The sequence below is a fragment of the Bison bison genome, unplaced genomic scaffold, assembly GCF_000754665.1.
Source record: "Bison bison bison isolate TAMUID 2011002044 unplaced genomic scaffold, Bison_UMD1.0 scf7180017864374, whole genome shotgun sequence".
In the NCBI taxonomy this organism is placed as follows: Eukaryota; Metazoa; Chordata; class Mammalia; order Artiodactyla; family Bovidae; genus Bison; species Bison bison.
In genome coordinates this window covers 5,343,065-5,357,690 of record NW_011494946.1, presented here as the reverse complement: position 1 = coordinate 5,357,690, position 14,626 = coordinate 5,343,065, and the positions used below count along the sequence as shown (strand labels likewise).

Here is a 14,626-nt window from a genome sequence, read left to right as displayed (position 1 = left end):
TCATGCCTCTCACGGTTGGGAGGCTGTGAGCAATCACATGTGGCCGGACAAGCCTGTCAGGCAGGCTAGAGAACCTTCAGAGGAGTTTGTAGGTTAAAACACTCTTGTCACGCCCAGGAGTTTTTATTAACTGGAGCTCTAAGTTAACTCCTTCTCCGAAAGAGGTGGTGGGGGACAGCCCCCCGTAAAGTCAGAGGTGTAGGTGAGAGCACAAAGTAGTAAAGTATGCAGGCTCATGGGCTTATGGGGGTAGATGCTCGAGGATTTCCAGGGGGACTCCTGAGGCTTGATCCCGCCTTTGCGTATGTCGAGCCTCCTTCCTCATGACCTTTGCCATGGGCGGAGTACCTCACTCTGGCCCCCAACAGCATTCATAGTTACAGCATGAATTAGTACAGTATCTCCTTCTGAGGCTCAGACTAGGGAGCTGTGCTTCCCCCAGCCCTTCTTTTGCTTTGAGATATAGGGGTCACCCCTCCTTTTCATTACTGTCATCTAGCATCATTTGTTTCTCCAAATTCATGAAGCTGTGGGCACTTGACATACCATTAGCTTCTCCCTTTGATGTCTGTCACCAGTCAGAGTCAGGGATGGCCCCTGCTCCCTGTGTGGGTAATTCATCTCGTATTCTCTGGGTGCGCCCTCAGCACAGGGACACGGGTCAGTCACAAACGCTTCCTGTGAGGATTAGTTGAGAAGAATGGATACACTCTAGGGAGAAGATAGCATGACATTTTTATCTGTATACAGTTTCAGAGTGTTAACAAGACTGCGAAATCGCATATAAGGACCTCAGATTAAAAACTTCTGTCTTTTAGCTTATTAGTTCTTTGACAGGACAAAGTCCAAAAGCCCTTAAATGCCAAGTGAGGTCTTCCGTGATCCAGTCCCTGCCCCTGGCCTCGTTTCCTCGCTTGTGCACTGTTCACAGGGGCTCCCTATGTTCTTTTGAAATCACTGTAACTCCCTCCACTGTTTCACAGATCTGCACATTTGCTCATGCTCTTCTCTCTACTTAGAACCTTCCTAGCTCCCCAGGTCAACTCAGAGTTCAACGCCGAGTGCAGCTCAAATGTCAGTTTGAAAAAACACTCCCTGACTTGCCCTCTTCCTATCATTAAGTTAGTAACTTCTGCTGTGCATTCACCTGCGTGGAATGCTTCCAGCCTCACATCCCACTTCTGATGCAACTGTCTTTCCCTGCAAACCTAGGAGTACCTTGAGAGTAGGGATTGTTCTATACATTCTTATATACCCCTTACCTTTCATAGGCTCTGATAATGCTCTAAGTGCTAAATTAGTGTTGTCAATAAAATGTTTGCAAAAATATCTTACCTCTGGGAGTAGCTTAAGTAGTGAACTATTGACTAGAATGTAAGAATTTTAGATGGTAATTTTACCTTAGGGATGCTTGACTGTTCTCAAATACTGTGTTCAGAAGAGCTTAAATGTGAGGAGAAAAACTAGAATGGTATTTTTGTTCCTCTATTATAGAGCAGAAGCATTGAGCGAGCCTTTAACGAAGCAGTCGTGCAAAATCAAGGCAACAAATACAAAGCCAAAGCCACCTCCAACAAGAACACACTTTCCACTAGGAACTAATCCCTTCCTTGAAAGACCTCAGCCGTTTATAAGTCCTCAGTCATGTGACGCACAGGGACAGAGATACACAGCAGAAGAAATAGAAGTTCTCAGGTAAATCGGTTTATGATTTGTTGTAATGAACAATTTTGTTAACATCAGTGCAGATAACGTTATGCTTGTTAGGTTTGATGAGTCATACATCTTTGTTGTAATGTGTCACGCCATTATCATGTAATTATAAACTGTCACACAGTCACAACTTGAAATGTTTGAAATTTGTTCTTAATATATTTTGGTATTCGCATTTCCTCTAGATGTATTTTTTTTTTCTGAAAATCTTAACACTCTTCAAAGCGTTGAATAATTTTCAACATTAATTGAATGTTGTTGAATAATTTTCAACATTCAGTATTCAACCAAGTGTTGAATAATTTTAGGGGCAGAGTAGAACTGTGGCAGCCCTTTCATCACCTCTGCAGCCTTGTGACCAGAGCCCTAATTGCTACCTTGAAACAACAGTCTAGGCCGGTCAGCAAAGGGCAGCCATAAGCTTTGAATACCGTTGTATATTTCTTAAAAGCGTTGCAAAACAGAAAGCAAAAAGAGCCAGGATATGTGACAGAGACCTCATTGCAGAGCCAAAACTATATAGTGTCTGGCCCTTATACAGAAAAAGTTTGCCAACCCCTGGGCTGGGAAGCCAACTCAGTGTCTGGAAGCAGCTCCAGGGGATATTAAAAATGCAAAAGAACAAGATTGTGGAAACCTTTGATCGCATCCTGAGCCAGTGCGGCTGCTCCTCACCTGGGCTCTGAACGTCACCCAGCTTAGAGCTGCGTGTGTTGTCAAGTTGCTCTTTCTGTTAGTCTCCTGTAGTTGTGCTGGAACGGTTCCTTCCTCTGTAGCAGCCACCTGAGGGCATTTTTCTCTTTTCCTGCTGAAGTTTCAGTTCCTCTCCTAGAAAAAATGGTGCTATCTGCCTAGAAAAAATTGCTTTTGAAACTGCACAACACAAAGCGGGACAAAAAGAGACACAGGCTAATACCTGTCCAGCACCGTGGCTACTCAGCGTCCACGTGCTCCCTTCTACACATTTGAAATGCCGCACTACTACAGAACAGCTCTGAGTTTGTACCTAACAGGACGCAGCTGTCCTCCATACAAGTGAAAAGCTCTCCCCATCTCAAGATGAGGATACACACAAATGTTATTCATGTGTTAACTAGCCCTCAAATTCAGTCATAGTCCCACTGTATATTCTTACCTGGAGGCTAAATTGTGAAGTTACTCTGCCACTCCTCCTAAATAAAATGCGGGGAAGGGACAGAAGGAAATAGCTAATATGTACAAATAAACATGTGACAGAAAATGGGAAGAGAATATACAAAGCTGCCACAAGCCACATTTCTTAAATTTGTCAAGAGGCCGTAACTGATATATGTGCCTCTTTCTTTGTCACTACCCATTCCTTAGTCTCATAACCAGAACATATAAAGAATTTATATCCAAGAATCCTTTGAATCCTCAAATAACCAAGTAACTAGGCAATTGCTTTCTTTCTTTAGGCTGAGGATACAACTCGCTTTGTGTCCTGGGGACAATTTCATTGCCTCTGGTGTAAGCCTGTTTTGAAACAGTTGTTTTGTTGTAAAGGATGGTAGTCTCAAAAGAATAACTTTGGAATTAAATTGGATTGTTTTTTGGTATTCCACTATTTCATGAAAATTTTGCTCAAATAAAGTTAACATTACATGAAATTATCAGTTTAATTTTATTATAATACCATACCTTGTCACTTAAATTTTAAGGAGTTTAAATAAAATTGGTGATTAAGGTTGACTTGACATTTACTTTAGATTTTTTTCTTATTTTTTAATAGGACAACATCAAAAATAAATGGTATTGAATATGTTCCTTTCATGAGCATTGATCTGAGGGAACGTTTTGCTTATCCAATGCCTTTCTGGTAAGTAAGCACTATTGCAGTTCTTGCTTTCAAAATTGTTTTAATTTTTCAGTACTTTTGCCATCTGCTTAAGTCCAATTAAATCCATAGCCTTAACATTAAAATTTGTAATAAAAATTCTGATTGGAAAAGAGACAAGGCTGAGGGAAGGAGGTGGGACCACATGGCAAGAGTGCCTCTGCCCTTTTCCTGGTGACAGGACTTGTGGGTCTTCTTTAGGCTGAGGTTATGCTCATAGTGTCTAACATGGATCCCAGTACAAGAGAAGGAAGCAGTGAGTAAATATTCATCTAATTTGTGACAGAATTGCAAGTCAGCCAAGGCATTGAATGCAAGGTGGAGAGAAATGACAGGCTTGTTGTTCACAAGAAGATCCAGTTCAGAAACAGGGTTCATTATGAAGGTGTTAGCATAGCCTTCCAGGACAGTGGCAGCTTATGTCAGGAACCTTAAAATCATTGTTTCAGGACTCCCAGGTTCTAGTCATCCTAAGGAAATTAAAATTGGGCCAAAGATGTCTATCATAAGAGCGCTTATCAGAGTGTTTGTTACAGCAAAAAATTATTAAAACCAACTTGGTATCCAGTAATAGCAGAACAATGGCGTGTTCATATTATTCTGTTACATATTATGTTATCCGCAAAAAAATAACCCTTTGAAAAATATAGGGGAAATGTTTGTAATATAAAAATTTTAAAAGATGGAAAATTATAAATATATAATATCCAAATTTTATTTTTTTCATGTATTTATAGATATATAGAATGAAATGATGTAAAGTGATAGGTCAAAATGTTTACAGTGGTTATCTCTAAGCAGCAAAATTAAGTGATTTACTTTTTAAAACACTTTTATTTTTTGAAATTTCTGCCATTAGCCTATTTATTATCGGAAAGCATCAGGGAATTGAATGCTTATTGTGTGCAGAATACATAAAGACTATAAAAACAGAAGACCTGCTCTCACACTTCTAGTGTTTGTCGTTCTTGGATGGGCAGAAGGTAGACATCTCAAGGCCAGTAAGTTACCAGCATAAGGTTTCACTCAGGCACCTGCACCTGTGTGATGCCAGTGGTTGATCTGGATCTAGGGAATGCTTGTATCCAAGACGCTTATAGCCCTAACATTAAGGGCACAGATTCCAGGCCCATGCTGTCCAGCGGCATATCCTCTGGGACACCATGCAAGCTTTGTAATCTGCTTCAGACTTTAATAATAGCATCTACCTTCTGGTGTTACTGTGATGATTAAATGAGTTAATAAAATGTAAAGCACTTACAGTGGTGCTTGTTCTGTAGAAAGCACTTTGTAATAAGAATAAACTGTTAGGAAATAACTATCTTGCTGAATACTAAATTATATAATTTAGCTGTACATTTCAAATACTTTAAAAATGTTTGACCAGTGATTTCACTTCAAGAAACCAATTTTAAAAAGTATTTACAGATCTAGTCAAAGATTTATATAAAAAATAGTTAGCAATATTATTCTACTTATGAAGATGTGAATCAGTTATTCTAGGATGCTCTTAAATGGTAATATCCAAGTAAAGTACAAACTTGTAGCTCCAATCTTTGTGTAACAGATGAAGATAAATCATGTTTTTAGTGCTCATACAACAGAATGTCCCTAGAAAGAATTGTATACACTCATGAACAATCAAGTTTTCAAGAAATTAAGTAACACGGGAAAATGCTTACACTGTAATTAAAAATATAACTGTCTTTTAACTATCAAAACATTATAACTGTCTTACAACAGTTATTAAAATGTAACTTCCCTAATTACCTGGAAAATCCCATGGATAGAGAATCCTGGTAGGCTACAGTCCATGGGGTTGCAAAGAGTCAGACACAAGTGAGCGACTTCACTGGCAGAGCTGGGGTTTTACGTTGTGTGTGACCCCTTGCTCTCTGCTTGTCCTGCACATGGGATCCTGGGCTCCATGAGGACAGAGAGCATCTCCCTACACGGTGTCCCACGAGGCAGTGCTCAGTGAATGCTTACCAAGGTAGTTAAATTTTAAGAAAAATCAAGTAAAATTAAATGCTCTAACTGGCAAGATTTTTCCTTTCTTGTTTTCTGGATTATTTCACAGAATAATCAGAAGAAATAGTAACAGTAAACATTTTAAAATTCAAAGATAGCAGACTGATGGCAAAAAAGCTCCCCAGTGTATGAATCTTTGGTTAGAAAAATTCAGTTCAGTTCAGTTCAGTTCAGTCGCTCATTCATGTCCGACTCTTTGCAACCCTGTGAACCACAGCACGCCAGGCCTCCCTGTCCATCACCAACTCCCAGAGTCCACCCAAACCCATGTCCATTGAGTCGGTGATGCCATCCAACCATCTCATCCTCTGTCGTCCACTTCTCCTCCTGCCCCTCAATCTTTCCCAGCATCAGGGTCTTTTCCAATGAGTCAGCTCTTCACATCAGGTGGCCAAAGTATTGGGAGTTTCAGCTTCAACATCAGTCCCTCCAATAAACACCCAGGACTGATCTCCTTTAGGATGGACTGATTGGGTCTCTTTGCAGTCCAAGGGACTCTCAGGAGTCTTCTCCAACACCACACTTGAAAAACATCAATTCTTTGGCGCCCAGCTTTCTTTATAGGCCAGCTCTCACATCCACATATAACTACTGGAAAAACCATAGCCTTGACTAGACGGACCTTTGTTGGCAATGTCTCTGCTTTTTAATATGCTGTCTAGGTTGGTCATAACTTTCCTTCCAAGGAGTAAGTGTCTTTTAATTTCATGGCTACAATCACCATCTGCAGTGATTTTGGAGCCCCCCAAAATAAAGTCTAACACTGTTTCCACAGTTTCCCCATCTATTTGCCATGAAGTGATGGGACCAGATGCCATGATCTTAGTTTTTTGAATGTTGAGCTTTATCTAATCTTTTTTAGAAAGATTGGATGACTAATTTTTTTTTTCTTTTCTGGCCATGTATTATAAATTATAAAGTATTTTAAATATTTCAAAGTTCTAAGAAAAATTTAGTAATTCAGTGGTGACTTTTGAGAGAACAAGTGTTAAGGAGTCTTGGATTTACTGAATTTGGTTCATATTGGTAGGTTAATAATATTGAGTAATTAGATTATAGATTTGAGTCAGCCTTATTTTTTCTCCTCAAACTTTTGTGATGGCTGTTCTTAGATTCTTCTAAATTCATTCAGCTCACTGCATGTTAGCAATCAGGTACTGATTCTACACAGGTACAAAGTGCTGCCTAGAATGCTAGTGGTTCTGTGCGACATATGAGGTGATCACCAAAAAAGTTTGAGAAGTGTTATATACCGTATTATGCTCTAAGAGATTTCCAGCAAATACTGGCTTATTAAAGGTTTAGAGGTGTCCTTCCAATGGAAAAAAAAGAAAAAATACTTCAGGAGTTTTCAGATCACACATCACCGCAAAACCCTCTTGTTCCTAATGTCTGTCAACATTGTGTTTTTAAAAACACATATTTTTTTCAGGTTACGTATCATTCACCTTATATCATCCTATAAATCTTTCAAAACCAGATTTGTTGCCCTTGCTCTAGAAGCACTTTGAAGAATGGCAGACTTAAACTTTTGTGCCGTACATTAATTATAGAGAAATACTTCACGTGTATTCCCTACACATTTTGAGTAGAGAGTAACGGATAAGATGCTGGATTTGGCACCAAAGACCTGGAATCAGATACCCTTTCTTCTGTGTCTTAGCTCAGCAGTGCCACAGATTATTTGATCACTTAAAACTTTTTCTAAAAAGTTTGCTCTAATAGAATTGTTTTGAAGGTCAAATGAATAAAATATGTAAAATATTTTGTGTGATGCCTAGCACATGTTTGGTGTGTGGGTACATGCTCAGTCGTGTCTGACTCTTTGTGATCCCCATGGATTGTAGCCTGCCAGGCCCCTCTGTCCATGAAATGCTCCGGGCAGGAATACTGGAGTGGGTTGCCATTTCCTACTCCAGGAGATATTCTTTACCCAGGGATCAAACCCGCATCTCTTGCATCTCCTGCGCTGGCAGGCAGATTCTTTACCACTGTTGCCACCTCTGCGTTACTCAGTAACTAGGTATTCTCATTATTAGTCCTGCAGAGATGAGTTTGTCAAGAATCAACATAAAGATCTGTAGCTTCCTTGCTTCTTTTGAATGAATCAAATGGCTCCATTTTATTGAAACTGAATTTCTTGAATATAACCATGCTAAATTTAACTCTAAAATTACCTTCTTAAAATAAATATAAAAGTGTTTAATTGCTCTTCTGTTGTCAGTTATCTGTGCCCTTTTTTTAAATTGAGGTGGTAATCAGGTTGGATTCAAGATCAAATGTAAAAGGCCAAATTTGACCAGAGAGTGTTTTTAGAATTCGCTATATAGCTGTGATCACTATACCAAAATAAATTCCCTGGGAAATTTAATCTTGTTTTTAAGTCATTTTTTAAGGTTAATTTTATTATTATTATTAAATTTTTATCATCACCTCAGTGATAGATGTGGCAAGTTACCATTATCACCTAAACAAAAAGCTACATTTTCTAAGTGGGTACGACCAGAAGACCTCACCAACAACCCTACGATGATTTATACAGTGTCTAGTTTCAGCATAAAGCAGGTAAACATATATTTTGTGTAACTTTACATGAAAAGCTAACATTTTAAAGTTATTTGAATATGCATTTGCCTCTTTTTTTTAGATTTTTATTTATTCATATGCATTGGTATGATTGAAGAAATTATTCGTCTCGCATTTGACTTAGACATACTGAGATGTAATAACTCTTGAACAGTTAAATAGATTTTTGTGCACTCTATTGATATATGCTTGCAGATGAGAATAATTGAGAATCGGAATTTTATATTTGATGAGAGAATAAATAGAGCAGATAGAAAGGTATTGGGCTTATTTAAAACACTTCAGTGGCAGCACAACTCTATGACTTTATTGTAAACTTTATTAATGACATATTAGCCCTGCAGTCATAGATTTTTTCACATTAGTATGAAAATAATGCTCCTGAAATACCATGATTCAAATTTTTTGATGTGTGTATTGATTTTAATTTGTCATATTGTAATTAACCAACTTTTTAAAAATGCTTGTAATTTTTTGTCATTAAAAAATGTAATTCAATTGAGTTTGCTTTTATTCATGTAAGAATACATCATGCATATTTAATTATTCTAAAGTAACTTAATTGAAATACTTGTTTTTCCCGGGATTTGTACAAACAAAGTATGTGTTAGTTGGCACTATGGCATTTCTATTTATTATTTTCCTATTCAAGCAGCAGTCAAGATATTGTATAAAAAGGCTCTAGATGGAATGCTTAAATACTGTGGTAATGTTGAAATTGCATGAGTAAATGAATGTAGTAATAATTTTTATTAACAGACAATAGTATCAGATTGTTCTTTTGTGGCATCACTGGCCATCAGTGCAGCTTATGAAAGACGATTTAATAAGAAGTTGATTACCAGGTAAGATTTTATATTTGTCCCTTTAGCCCTTTTCATGGAATTGTCTCTTACTTGGAAATAGAAGCTTAGGCTTTGTCTGCACAGAAAAGGCATATCACTTAGAACTGTTACGGCCTTTGAGTGTCAAGCAGATGATTTGTGAATGTGGAAGGATTTGCTAAGACAATCTAAGAACATATGCACATATAGTTAGAATAATATAAATGAAATAAATGAGATTGGTCAAATTAAAATCATATCATATTTATAATTTGACTGTACTATATAGTAGCCACAAGTCTCATGTGGATATTACACACTTGAAATGAGCTAGTGAATTTGGATAGGCTATAAGTGTAAAATGGATCAGATTTTGAAAACAACACGCAAAAAAAATATCTATTGGAAAATGTCTCAAAGTTTTATATCATTTATTGAGATAATGTTTTTAATGGGTTAAATAAGACATTTATATAAAACATAATATATATAATACAGCATTATATAGGTCTATAATATAGTATAACATAATATATGTAATATTTTTGTTGGCTAGAACAATGTACTGAAATGTTACCATGAAATCCTTTTTCTTTCAATTTTTGGAAGTTTTACTAGCTTAAAATTATTCATTATAAAAATTAAGCATTATAATTTTTTTGTACAGCTTTTCCTGAGTTTTTGTTAAGTCCTGAAAGAACAAAGGTAAATAGATACAGACCTCAGTTTCAAGTCATTTGCCATCTTGGATAAACAAAGCTTGTAAATAAATCCTATGCAGCTTGAGAAAGAAAATTGATACTGATAGTTTCTGCGAGTATCTTACTAGATACTTTTGTTGCTCTATCAGCGCTCTGCTAACTTTATGTCAGAGTTACAGTTTCCTTAGTTGTGGTTAACTGAAATGGTCTCTTTATGTTTTAGAGCCAATAGTAGATTATTTTAACTAGTTTAAAATATATCCACTTACTAGAAAATTTATTAGAGGATATAATTAAAAATGAGCATTTTTAAGAATATTATGAAATGTATGCCCTGTTGTATGATCTCGTAAGACACTGTCTTCATTTATTTATATTAAATAAAAACTTTGAGATGAAATTCTTTTTCCATTACAGGTCTATTATAGACAAATATTCTTACATTTATTTTTGTAAAATTACTAAGACAATAGCATATGTCTAAATAAAATTAATATTCTGCATAGTAGTTTATATTGAATATTAACGTTGGTATTTCACCATTTCTTTCCCTTACTAAAGCATAATTTATCCTCAGAATAAGGATGGTGAGCCAGAGTACAATCCTTGTGGAAAGTATATGGTAAAACTTCACCTCAATGGTGTGCCCAGAAAGGTGAATAACGTTTCTCTCCATATCAACCCCTTCTTTCTTCCCTACCTTTGAATCTTAAGTAGAGTCATTAAGAAATGTTATTTATGTAAACATTTAAAAAGTCAGTTTAGTTGATTTTGACTCTGTGATATTATACATATTACTACCAATAACATCATCAATAATAATTAAAAATAAAAAATCATGGCAAGCATAAAGTCTTTTAAAAATGAGTTTGGGAAAATTTATAGAAAGCTCCAAGAAGTAGCATTGAGCTAATGTTTGCTTATCCTTAAAATGAATTTTAATCTGGTGGTCATTTATTACCTTTTTGATTAAAAAGATATCAGACACACTAAGTCCATTAGAACAATTTATGTGTGTAAATCGAGGTGTAAGACACCTTTAATACTGTTTTCCTTTGTGAAATATATACATAGTTTTAAATTGCAAATCTTTCTCTAAGGATTCCGAACGATCTTGTAAGGGCCTTGAATTGTTAGGATTCTCTAGCTCCTGTCAGCTCATTAAGTCCAGGGATCAACATTAGTATTGCTTGGGAATTTGCTGGGCTTCCCAGGTGGTGCTGGTGGTAAAGAACTCGCCTGCCAATGTAGGAGACATGGGTTTGATTACCTGGGTCGGGAAGACCCATGGAGGAGGGCATGGCAACCCACTCCAGTATTTTTGCCTGAAGAGTCCCATGGACAGAGGACATTGCAAATAATTGGACACGACTGAAGTGACTTAGCATTCATGCACATAGGAATTTGTTAGAATTTCTGAACTTGGGCCTCATCCTGGACCTGCTGAATCAGAATACACATTTAAACAAGATTCCACACTGATTCTATTGTGGGAAGCTTAGAAGTTACTCTCTAGTTGAATAAGAATCAAACTTTGGGGTGCACAGAATCATTTGGAGTGCTTGTTAAGAAAGATTCCTGGCTCCACCCCCAAAGCATCTGATTCAGTAGGTCTGCAGAAGGGCCAGAATTTGCATATCTAACAGGTTTCTAGGTGATGGTGGTGATGTTGTCTGAGAACAACCTTTCAGAATGATTGCTCTAGTTAATTTCTTAAGGACTAAACAGAATTATTGAGAATGGTTTTCCTGAACTATAATTTGTAAATAATCTCTGGTTTAAAGAATCTTTCAAAATGCAGTTGCATAGTTTCTCTATTAATAAATCAAAATTCTTTTTATTCTCTTGTTTCCCAAATCACTCTATAATGTGAATTAGAGGCTGCATGTTTTTGGTGATTATTTCTCTGCTTCTATATTATTTAAATGTATTATTTAGCCATAATGTTTTACTACTAAGTATAGCATGAATCTTTTTGCAGATTTAGGGTACTGTTGTTATTTCCCTTAGTAGTGAGAGGTCCTTTTGTAAATCATTTTAGATATAAAGTACATTTCTAGAATCCCTAATAATTTTGTTGGTAGATCCATAACATTTTCCAACCAATTGGCTCCAGGTTAATACCTGAGAGGAAGATTAAGTTGTAAACCTTAAGAAAGGCATCACAAAACATTTTATAATTGATCAGTTTCCAGAAATATGAAACTACCATTAACTTAGTAATTGACATAGCCTGCCTTTTATTTTATTCAGTATAAGAGGTGTGGAAATTTTTTGATAGAAAAGATTTTAAGATATTTTGTACCACCGAAAGAAATTAATGTTCTCTTTCTCCAGGTGATAATTGATGACCAGTTACCTGTTGATCACAAAGGAGAATTGCTCTGTTCCTATTCTAACAACAAAAGTGAATTATGGGTTTCTCTCATAGAAAAGGCATACATGAAAGTCATGGGAGGATATGATTTCCCAGGATCCAATTCAGTAAGTAATAAGATGATCCAGACACAGGCTTATGCTACCTAATACGATTATTCTAAGTTTGAAAGATTGTAGATGATGTATTTGGTTTAAATGAAAACATTATCAGCCCCTGAAAAATATTGACCAGCCAGTTGTTATGGGAGTGCATGTTTTCTTTTGTAAGATTATTTGCACGTTGTGTAGATTTAGTATTCAGGAAAGCCTGAAGTGTATGTGTCTACTGTTCTGGTGGGATACAGGGCCAAATAAATGTAGTGTACCTTTCCAAAGAACCTCTCAAATCAAAGGGATGATTCATATTGTCATCCTTCTGTGGTTTTTTTTTTAATATATAAATTCAGGCTCAAGGACTTTGGGGTTAGTTTTTCCCAACCTTAACACAACTTTATCTGTAAAATCAAGGTATCTGCCAGTGTCCTTTAGTTGTCAACTACAGCCTTACGCCAGAAATTCTTCAGACTAGCATGACTTTAAATTATAACACTGATGAGCCTGTGGCCTTAGAAAAGGTGTTTACCCTTTCTTAGCTTCTTTGCTTGTCTGTAACATGAGGATAATACCCACCTCTCAAGAACTATAAAGATTAAATGAAGTAATATATGCAAATCACCTATTATTCATTCCTGGTTAGTATCCTAGCCCAGTGCCCGGCCTCCTTCATCCTGCTGCTGCTTATAATGCTAATCAAAGAATATATAGGTCATAGTTAAAGGTAGAAGGATGTTAACAAATTTCTTCCCAGCCTCCATGTTCAGTTTCTCTGTCCTTCAAATATTTTTAGTTTAGCTTTCTCATCCATTGCCTGTTGATTTACCGAGTCAACTGTCATCATCATCATCAAAGCAGTTTTTCCTATTAAATGTTTTGAGTTTTCATCAGATATATCAGTAAATGTATTCTGGAAAAGCAGCAGAGAATGTGAGGAAAAGACAGGCTTGTGCTTAAATCCAGATGGGAATTTGAGTTAAGTAAGAGGTTTATTTTTCTGAAGAAGGAAAATGCAACCCACCCAATAATAAAAGATTTATTATCCCTGGAGAGGGAAATAGCAACCCACTCCAGTATTTTTGCCTGGAAAATCCCGTGGACCGAGGAGCCTGGCAGGCTACAGTCCGTAGGGTTGCAAAGAGTCGGACACGGCTGAGCATACGCATACAAGAGATTCATATGGATAGAAAACAACTTACTACCTTCTGATTTATTCCTATCAGAATCATCATATCAGATCAGTGAGATTTAATAGCGTACCCTGGGGACTTATTTAGGAGCTTGAAAACCACAGTGACAGTCCTAACTGGGTTTATGTTGCAGAACATTGATCTTCATGCCCTGACTGGGTGGATACCAGAAAGGATCGCCATGCATTCAGACAGCCAGACTTTCAGCAAGGATAATTCTTTCCGAATGCTTTACCAAAGGTAAACACTTCTCTCTCTCTCTTTTGTACTAAAAGAGGCCATTTAAACGCTTCATGTCTTGTTGAGAATGGATACTGCAGAGGCTGTCATTCTCAGTTATTAGGGAAGTTGTGTTTTTAAAATATTCACTTGATGCACTCGCTCCAGCCAGCCCTCAGAGACGCTTGCAATTAATCCAGATGGTAGATAATCCAAAACATTTGGATAAAGGAATATTGGAAAGACTATTTTGTACTTCCTGAGTACTTACCAATTTGAGGGAAGGTGGGAAAAGAGGAGGGTGAGAACATAAAGATAGCTTACGCCTTAAATGGATCATCCATGTGAAGAGCTGGAAAACTGTCTGTACAGTAATACACATTCAGTCTTGAAACCAGAAAGCTCAGTGATTTGACGAAGAAAATTATGCAGTTTTGGGAGAAATGCATTTGGTATTTTCCATCTTCACCTTTATTTGTAAATCATTTGAAAATTTAGCATTTATTTTTCTTCATTGATAGGTTTCTGAGAATTAGTTTGTCTAAAACTGGGAGGGAAAAGAAATAAATGTGATAGTTTTTTCTGATTTGCTGTAAAATAAAAACGTACTTCTCTGGTGGGTGTTGAAAATAGCCTGTTTTAGAAAAGATTTCCACTTGGTGGAAATTTTGATGTAAAGGAAAGATGGTGTAACCTGAGGTACGGATGTGTTTACCTTTGGTTGTTGATCTGTTGGGTCCATTCCAGATTTCACAAAGGAGACGTCCTCATTACTGCATCCACTGGAGTGATGACCGAGGCTGAAGGCGAGAAGTGGGGCCTGGTCCCCACACACGCGTACGCTGTGCTGGACATCAGAGAATTCAAGGTTCCGCCTCATGTTTCATTTCCCTTGCTTTTCTTGTTTGCTAGTAAGACATCGCAAGCATTCCAAATAACATATGAGCTTTTTAAATACTGATAAGTCAAGATTTAGACCAAGTTTGAAAACCGTTCTGCCTGTTACATTAAACAACTTGACCTCTCCCATTGGAG

General features: G+C 36.9%; 1 protein-coding gene across 3 annotated transcripts in view; it reads left to right on the top strand.

Annotated features, from left to right (window-relative positions):
- The window catches only part of CAPN7 (calpain 7), a 53,496-nt gene that overhangs the window by 14,478 nt on the left and 24,392 nt on the right, over positions 1–14,626 (top strand). For 2 of the 3 annotated variants that reach the window (XM_010856737.1, XM_010856736.1), the window contains 7 exons: positions 1,495–1,695; positions 3,464–3,550; positions 8,038–8,164; positions 8,945–9,030; positions 10,272–10,365; positions 12,048–12,194; positions 13,506–13,612. In XM_010856737.1, the coding sequence (XP_010855039.1) occupies positions 1,495–1,695; positions 3,464–3,550; positions 8,038–8,164; positions 8,945–9,030; positions 10,272–10,365; positions 12,048–12,194; positions 13,506–13,612 (849 nt within the window). Of the gene's footprint in view, positions 1–1,494; positions 1,696–3,463; positions 3,551–8,037; positions 8,165–8,944; positions 9,031–10,271; positions 10,366–12,047; positions 12,195–13,505; positions 13,613–14,338; positions 14,460–14,626 lie in introns of all 3 variants that reach the window. The other variant, XM_010856738.1, reaches the window with a different exon arrangement.